Source organism: Trichechus manatus, unplaced genomic scaffold, assembly GCF_000243295.1.
Source record: "Trichechus manatus latirostris isolate Lorelei unplaced genomic scaffold, TriManLat1.0 scaffold00015, whole genome shotgun sequence".
NCBI lineage: Eukaryota > Metazoa > Chordata > Mammalia > Sirenia > Trichechidae > Trichechus > Trichechus manatus.
Window position 1 is genome coordinate 19,120,278 of NW_004443951.1, and position 9,089 is coordinate 19,129,366.

At 56.5% G+C, this 9,089-nt stretch overlaps 1 protein-coding gene across 1 annotated transcript; it reads left to right on the top strand.

Moving 5' to 3' along the window:
* Positions 1–5,146: 5,146 nt before the first annotated feature.
* Positions 5,147–7,741, top strand: FHL3 (four and a half LIM domains 3). Its single transcript, XM_023727212.1, has 4 exons — positions 5,147–5,443; positions 5,553–5,727; positions 7,165–7,334; positions 7,458–7,741. The coding sequence occupies exons 1-4, from the start codon at positions 5,255–5,257 to the stop codon at positions 7,674–7,676; spliced, it is 753 nt and encodes a 250-aa protein (XP_023582980.1). The 5' UTR covers positions 5,147–5,254; the 3' UTR covers positions 7,677–7,741.
* Positions 7,742–9,089: the final 1,348 nt, after the last annotated feature.

Genomic DNA, 9,089 nt, shown 5'->3' on the forward strand with positions numbered 1-9,089 from the left:
GGCGCTCACTTCCTCGGGGAGGGGTTGGGGCCAAGCTCCCACTCGCCCACACAGTCGGTCTCCAACCCGCAGCGTCGCTGGCAGCTTGCTCAGCAGCTGCTCGGCCCGACCCGCAGGTAGGAACTGCCGAGAGACTCGGCCCCGGGTTCTCCACACGCACGAGCGCTGCGCCCCGCTGCTGCCTCCTGCTTCGAGGTGAGCTCCCCGCCGAACCCGGCTCTGAGTCCCAGACCCGAGTCCCCTCCCTCGGGCCGGGGAGCCGAGACGGCCCGGAAAGGGTTAAGGGCAGCTGAGCTCCCGCCCCCTGCCCAGGTCCGGCCTCTGACGCCGGGCAAGCTTGGAGCGGGAGGCGCGGAGCCCCGGAGCGCCGGCTGCCCCAGCTGGACCGCTCCCGGGCGCCCGGCGGGGCGGGGGCCGCCTCGAGAGTAGGGTGGGGGAGGGGACGAAGTTTGAAATAGAAAAGCCAGAGAGACTAGAGAGAGACAGACTCTACGGCTGCAGGCCCGGAGGGTCCGAGAAACTGAGGCTGGCAGAAACCTCGGTGGAGCGCGACACCGGGACAGAGGCAGGGACATGAGCGGTAGGCTTAGGCTCGGGTCTGCGGAGACAGAGCGCTACAGAGATATTGGAAACATGGACAGAGACTTGGGTGTACAGAGTCATCGAGAGACGGACACGAGGCCTAGGGGCGGATAGGATTTTGTGGAGCATTTTAAGATGAGACATTCATATGACCCCGTAAACACATTGCTGGGGCCTTGGAGGGGTCCTGGGCAAGTGAGGGGCCCTGAACTTTAAGTTTCTTTAGCTTCCTGGTAAGCCCACCTCTGGATTCAGTCTCTAGTTCAGAGGGTAGAGGTGGAGACACTCAGGCATTCTAAAGACAGAGACTGAGACCAAGACTTGGGTGTACAGAGACAGAAACCCAGGGAGGTGGTGGCCCCCCCTGGGAGATAGCTAGTCAAAGACAGAGATACCCAAAACATAAAGCTGCTGAAGTGTGCTGAGACAGAAATGCTGAGCGGAGCAGAGCCAGAAACCTAGAGACTGAGATTTAATGGAAGCAGAGAGACAGGCAAGCTGACAGCTTCCAAGACAGACCCTGAGACCCAGGCCCGGAAAGATGGGGAGGCCAGGATGTGGGGAAGCAGAAACTGAGCCCCCTTGAGGCCCAGGACCTGAGACAGTAAGATTGAGATCAAGAAGCAGCCCCATGAACACACACAGCCACCAAGACAGCCCCAATTTATTTTTAAACTCAAATCTTGGAAGCACTGCTTTAGCCCTGGGGGACCCGGGGTAAATGAACTGTTCCTCTCCTGTCCCCAGAGCAGCTGCTGGATCCTGTGCCCCATCCCCCTTCCCCTAAGCATCTCTGACTTCCAGGCCCCTTGGAGGGAGGGAAGGAGGGAGAGGAGTTTGGGGTTGGTGCCTGGTAGCAGGGGGTGGGGGAGTTTGGTTTCACCCCTTAAGTCTCCTGTCAACTCCTGGGAGCTGGGGGAGGGGTCTGTCCTGATCCTGACTCACAGCTGTGGGGCCCTCCTGGACAGTGGGGAGGGGGGGGGTTGAGTGGTTGGCATGGGTATTTGGAAAGGCTTCTGGGTGTCTTCCAATCACAGAGCTGGCAGCTGGGGGGTAAAAGGGGAGAAGAGCCAAGCTCCAGTCCTGGTGATATTACCCGGCATCTCCTGTTTCCCTGCCCTCAAATGCTGACCACCCCCGCCGCCGCCACCACCACCGAAACCCTTTCAAAGGCTGTCCAGGGAGAGAAGTGGGAAAGGGCTCCAGGCTGGGTGGCAGAGACCTGGGCTCTCTGACTACCAGAGAGACCTTGGGCATGGCCCTGCCCTAGCCTTCTTATGCTCAACTGGAAAGTGGGGACTGCCTTTTGTGAGGCCAGATGAGATGGTGGGTGTGAATGCAATTTGGGGGGGCAAAGCGGCATGCAGGTGCGCACACATCTGTACCTGTGGGAGAGGTTGCAGGCAGAGTTATGCTCACTGGAGCAGGGTGGCTGGGCCAGAGCCACCACTAGCCCTCCTGGTCTCCTCAGCCCACCCCATGGGCCTGAGGGCCTCCTCTCTTCCCCCGGCAGAACAGGGGGTTCTCTTTTTGTTCTATTCCTGGGCCTGCACTGAGAAAGTTCAGGTCAAACCCAGGCCAGCTCCCTTACCTAGGTGTCTTCGTTATCTTGTGCCTCTCTAACAGAAATACCGCAACTGAGCGGCTTTAACAAACAGAAATTTATTTTGTCTCAGTTTAGGAGGCTAGAAGGCCTAATTCAGGATGCCAGCTCTAGTGGAAGGCTTTCTCTCTGTCAGCTCTGGAGGAGGGTCCTTGTCTCTTCTGAGCTTCTGCTCCTGGGCAATCTTCACGTGGCTTGGCGTCTCTCTTCTCCCATCTCTGCTTCTAGCTTGCGTTTAATCTTTTATATCTCAGAAGAGATTGATTCAAGATACACCCTACACTAATCCTGACTCATTAACATAACAAAGACAACCCATTCCCAAATGGGATTATAACCACATGCATAGAGGTTAGGATTTACAGCATATACTTTTGGGGGACATAATTCAATCCATAACACCAGGTCTGGCTGAGAAACTGCCATGTGACCCCAGAATGAAGGAGGGACTAATAATAAAAAAACCAACAGCTAACATTTACTGAGTGCTTACTATCTCCAGGTGCTTTACAAGTATCATTGCATTTAATCCTTATAACAACCCTAGGACATAGGAAGTATCATTATTTTATTAGAGGGGAAAATGGGCTCAGGGAGCTTAAGTGACTTGCCCACGGTCACCCAGCTTAGTAAGTGAAGGAGCCAGGATTCAAACCCAGGTTTATGATTTTGCCTCACACACCAAGTCTGTTATCCAGCCATCCTCTGCTCTAGGAGGTGTCCTGGGAAGTGCCAGGTGTGTGTCTGTATGTGTGTTGTGGGGGAGGGCAAGGGCTGAGATCCCTCTGGTAGACTGAGCAAGTCTCCCTGCCACCCTCCTCCCCCCACCCCCAGCCAGGAAGGACTGGCTCCCTCCAATCCCGCCAAGCCCTGCCAGAGATGTGGGGAGAAGGGGAATGCGCAGAGACAGGTGGACCTTGATAGTGCCCTTCATTCTGTCCTCACCAGAGCCCAGCTGGACAGACTAGGGGATTCTGGGAAGGAAACAAGCCACGCCCATACCCTATTTGGGGTGCCTCTGTCTCAGAGTGATGACTCTTTCCAGAGGGCGGGCAGGCCCAGGGCTAGCCTGGGCCTGGGAAGGTGGCTGCTGCTGCTGACCAAGCCAGAAAGGAAGGAAAGGACCTGGGACACTCCTGGACACAGGGCCACACTCTCCGCTTGCATGGCCCCCTGCTGTCCAGTGGCTGACAGCCCAGGCCAGCCTCAGATGTTGGGCCAGAGGAAACCCGCGCCTGGATGGGGAAGGGTACTGAGCAGTAGAGGCACCTGGCTGCATAGTCCCCCACCCCAGGAGTCCTGCTCTAAAGACCTCAGCTCCTAGTGGCCTCAGGCCACCAGGTATTCTACCATTGTACAGAAGGGGAAGGCAAGAGCTCCCAAGCCATCCCTTCAGAGGAGCCAGGCCCTCAGGGCTTGGGGTGTCTGCTGGCGCCTGGAGTCTGGACTCCAAGCCAGAGCAATGCTTGTTGGCGAGGATTTCCTGCTTATGGTGGCAGAGAAAAGGAGAGCTTTTCCTTCAACTTGATCCAGGGCAGGCTCTGGGGACAGCCAGTCACTGGGGTCTAATGCAGGAGGGAGTGGATTGGAGGGGTTCTTTGTATGTCTCTTTAACTTCCCCCAGACTCATCTGCAGCTGTGAAACAGCCCAGCTCAGTGTTTCAGCGCCTTCCTTTGGGTCCTGGTGGCCCCTCTCCACCCACCCTGGATCCGGGTCCTTAGAGAGCTGGCTTCATGGTGGAAGAGGCCAGGGCTGGGGAGCTCTGACTTTGGGGCTAGAGACTGCAATCAGAGGCAGCAAAAGGGACTGGGAACCCCACTTCCCTACCCCCCCATTCTCCATGCTCCTGTTCCAGAGGCAGCTGTGTGCATGACCTCATCCCGCAAACATGCTTTGTTCCTGAGAAAATGGAAAGTGTCTGAGGTTTGGTGGGGGGCTGGGTGTCTGCAGCAACAGCTTTCAGGGCTCCCCCATGCCTCACTCCCCCACCCCGGGCCCCCCCGCCACATTGGGGAAAAAACGGCTCCTGCTCCCTCACCCTTTATTCCCTGTCCCAAACTCTTAGAAATCAGAAGAGCTAGGAAGAGGCTGTGTCTCCCAGAGGCAGGGAAAGGGAGACAGTGACCCCAGGGCTGCACCCGATGCTGCCAGTGGTGGTTCTGGAGGGTGGAGCATACTTCTCTCTCTCTCTCTCTATATATATATATCTGTCTTATGTCTCTATCATTCTGTCTTCATTTCCCCTATCCCTCACAGCCATCTCATTTCCCTTTTTTCTCCCCTGTTGTTGACAAAACTTGACATCTGGCCATCTGGGCTATCCCAGCTGCTGCAGATGTTGCAGGCCAAGGCTACCCAGGCCGGTGTGACCAGAGACACAGCAGGGGTGGAAGGGGATGAGAGCAAAAGTTCCAGCTGGGGAAGCCTGGCCGTGTCCAGCTTGCAGGATTTCCTTCCTGCTTAAACCTAGGCTGAGCCTCTGAAGTTCTTGTTGCTTGGCTGATTCTTCTGGGAGGGGAGGCCTGACTTCTCACACCGGTCTCCTCCACCATTCATCCGTCCGTGTCTAGCATTCCACCGTTTCCTGGATCAGGAGGGGGTGGGGACAACCCATCCCTGTCCCTAACTCCCCACTCCAGACATCTGGTAGAGGTTCCTTTGTTTACTCAGCATCCCTGGGGTCTCTTCCTGGGAGTCAGGAGAGGGTGGGCATGTTGGTCAGATGAGGTAGGGTGGGGTGGCTTCCTGCCACCCTAGGGACAGTGGTTGCTAAACTCAGCCTGGGGCAGGAAATGAGTCACTGACCCAGGAAAAGCCCCCTCCCCCCAGATCTGCCTGAGCATAGATAAGAAAGCAACTTTGCTTCCTGATTCGTTCCTGACCCCTTCCCACCCCCACCCATAAATACAGAAATAAACATTCAGGACTTCTAGGTTCCCAGAAGTACCCCTTTTCCATCCCCACCTGCTCTGACCTGGCATTTCCTATGCCTGGTGCCTTTCTTGAACGCAAAGGGTTTTTGCAAGGGGCTAAGCGACAGCCCCTTTGGGTAACCGCTACCCCATCTTATGTTCCTAACAGGGCCCACCCACAGTGCCACCATGAGTGAGGCCTTTGACTGTGCAAAATGTGGTGAATCCCTGTATGGCCGTAAGTACATCCAGACGGATGGCGGCCCCCACTGCGTGCCCTGCTATGACAACACCTTTGCCAACACCTGTGCTGAGTGCCAGCAGCTTATTGGGCATGACTCAAGGGTGAGGACTGGACCAGACAGGGCAGGGAATGGGTGGGGGCTGGTAGGAGGGGGCAAAAGGTGACTCTACCAGGCCCAGGTGCCAGCACCCTCAACCGTGCCCCCTGCAGGAGCTGTTCTATGAAGACCGCCACTTCCACGAGGGCTGCTTCCGCTGCTGCCGCTGCCAGCGCTCCCTGGCCGATGAGCCCTTCACCTGCCAGGACAATGAGCTGCTCTGCAATGACTGCTACTGCAGTGCCTTCTCCTCACAGTGCTCTGCCTGTGGGGAGACCGTCATGCCTGGTACGTCCCCAGGGGCTCACTGTATGCAGGGACTGGTATGCATGGCATCTACGTGGGGGCTTAGCATGTGCAGGGACCAGGACGCCTGACATCTATGTAGCGTCTTTGCGTGTGCAGAGACCAGCATGCCTATCTGATTACATACATAGAGACTTGGATGTGTACAGACCTGCACACAGTGTGTTCTTGGAAATTTAGTGTATATCATATTTGTATGCTCTTGGGGCTTAGCATGCACAGGGACTGACAGGTCCACGTATACACACGACAGCTTAGCATGTGCAGGAACTGACAAGCTTGGTATATTCCTGAGGGCTTCATGTGTGCTGGAACAGCAGGCCTGGTATACATCTGGAGGCTTAGCATGTATGGGCAGACTGCCATGCTTGATACATACCTGGGGCCTTAGCATGTATAAAGACATACACGTTTGGTACATGTAGGAGCTAAAGGTATGCTGAGATTCTCATGCCTGGTGTCCCCAAACCAGACCCACTGCTGTCTAGTCGATTCTGACTTATAGCAACCCTATAGGACAGAGTAGAACTGCCCCATAGGGTTTCCAAGAAGCAGCTGGTGGATTTGAACTGCCAGCATTTTGGTTAGCAGCCAAGTTCTTAACCACTGTGCCACCAGGGCTCCTTAGTGTGTGCAGAGACAGATTAACAAAGGGCTTAACGTATGTGGGGACCTGCACCTAATATGTCAGTGGAGAATGGCATGCCTGAGACATGCAAGGGTTCAGCATGTACTGAATCTGTCATGCCCCAGGCATTAGAACTTTGTGTGATTAGAGACTTGCTTACCTGGTATATGTGGGGTCTTTGTGTGTAAGGTCCCTGGGTGGTGCAAATGGTTTGCACTAGACTAGTAACCAAGAGTTTGGTGGTTCAAACCGACCTGGGCGATGCTACAGAAGAAAGGCCTGGCGATCTGCTTCCACAAAGATGACAGTCACGAAAACCCTATGGAGCTCTGTTCTACTCCATAACATATGGGGTTGCCATGAATCGGAATCAACTCAGTGGCAATGGTTTTTGTTTTTTTGGTGTGTGTGTGTGCGTGTGTGGGTGTGTGTGGGGGTGTGTGTGGGTGTGCGCGCGCACGCTAATACCATCATGTCTGGTGTATAAGGGCTCAGCCTATACTGAGATTCATGCCTGTTACATCATATCTGGTACATATGGGGGCTTAACATATGCCATAACCCTCGTATCTAGGTTATTGGGGCCTAGGACGGGCTGAGCCATCATGACCAGTGTTTGGGGTGGAGGTTTGAGGGAGGTTATTGTATGTAGTATGTGGTGGGGCCTTCCTGCATATGCATGGACACTGCTCAGGCTACGGGAGCAGTAGGGACTCTTGGGGGGGGGTAGCAGATTGTGTCCCTCTGGAGCTTGGGACACAGCCTCTGAGTGGGACCCCTGTTCCCTACAGGGTCCCGGAAGCTGGAGTATGGAGGCCAGACATGGCATGAGCACTGCTTCCTGTGCACTGGCTGTGAGCAGCCGCTGGGCTCCCATTCCTTTGTGCCCGACAAGGGTGGTCACTACTGCGTGCCCTGTTATGAGAACAAGTTTGCGCCTCGCTGCGCCCGCTGCAGCAAGGTAGGGGCTGGGACAGTGGGGTGGGGTGCTAACCTCCACTGTACTCATGGGTGGAGGTGAGTAAGGCTCTGTTGTGGGGTGGGAATCCCCACTCTCCCCAGCTGATGAATGCTGCCCCCACAGACACTGACACAGGGAGGCGTGACATACCGTGACCAGCCCTGGCATCGAGAATGCCTGGTCTGCACTGGCTGCCAGACACCCCTGGCAGGGCAGCAGTTCACCTCCCGGGATGATGATCCCTACTGCGTGGCCTGCTTTGGGGAACTCTTTGCACCCAAGTGCAGCAGCTGCAAGCGCCCCATCACAGGTGGGACAAGGGTCAAAAAACAGGGTGGGTAGGGTACAGCCAAGGGAGTGGGATCTGGTATTGGGTGAGGTTGAGGGGCAGGACTTAATCCCAGGATTTGCAGAGCTGACCTCCAGCCTCCCTCCAGGACTTGGTGGGGGCAAGTATGTGTCCTTTGAAGACCGCCACTGGCACCACAGCTGCTTCTCCTGCGCCCGCTGCTCCACCTCCCTGGTGGGCCAAGGCTTCGTGCCCAACGGAGACCAAGTGCTGTGCCAGGGCTGCAGCCAGGCAGGGCCCTGAAGCAGGGCTCCTGGGCCCAGGCCCTCCCAAACCAGGGCTCCAGGACTATGGCTCCCTTTCCATACCACCTCTGGGACCCCGGCCCCTCCCCAAGATGGGACTTCCCCTGGGCTCCAAGATTCAGCCTCCTCATCCCAGCATCTCCAAACTGGTACTCCATGACCCAGGGCCCCCAAACCTGGCCTCTTATGGAGCCTCCAGGATTCAAGCCCCCACCCCAACCTGGATTCTAGAACTCAGCCCTCTCCCGTATGATCTCATACCAAGGCCCCTTCACAAATCAGAGCTCTAGACCCCAGCCGTCCAAACCTGGCCCCTGGAACCCAAGCTTCCTTAAAGCTAGACTTCTCTCCAAAGACTTTTGGTCTCCTATGGGTGCCTGAGAAGTCCTAAAAACTGGACTATACTCAGGTCTGATTCCTCTGTCCTCCCCCCCCCCCATTCCACTCCCATCACTAGGGCTGGGGCTGTCTGGGCAGCAGGTTGCTGGCTGGGGGTGGCGGCCTTAGGGTGCAGGGGTTCTGTGTCCATTGAGTGTCTTGTCATTTCAGCTCCATTTTGCCCAGAAATGGGCGGAGGTGTGGCCATGGCGCCCCCTTTCCAGATTCTGCAATAAAGCAGTGTGAGGAAGCATCGGCCTCCATGTGTTTGTCTGGGGGAGGGAGGGGAACGAAGCTTCCTTTGCCATCCCGGAGAGGCTGAGGCTCTTCCTAGACCTCTTCCGTGCAGGGCAGAGGGGGAGGTGGCCGCGACTCAGGGTGGGAAGCCTCTCCCGAAGAAGGGATCCCCGACGCAGCTACCATCCCTCTCAAGTTTAGCCAGCCTCCCTCCTGCTGGCCCAGGGCTTTTTCCTCCTTGTGGGGAAGGGAGGATGAGGGTGGGGGTTCCGGACGGGGGGAGCAGGAGGAAGAGATTACCTCTGGTACAAATCGCCCCCTCCCCTAACAGCCCTTCTCAAATCCCTCAGGGCACCCCGTCCTGATCCCCAGTCTGGGCCGAGACACTCAGCCCGCTTCCCCCACTTCCCAGGGATTAGCGGGGGCGGCCCGGGATCCTCTCTCGCGGCCGCACGTTTTTTGCCAAAAAAGGCAAGGATGCAGCTGCACGCGCCGCGGGAACATCTGGATCCAATTCCCGGGATGAATGGGTCATCGCCCCGCCCC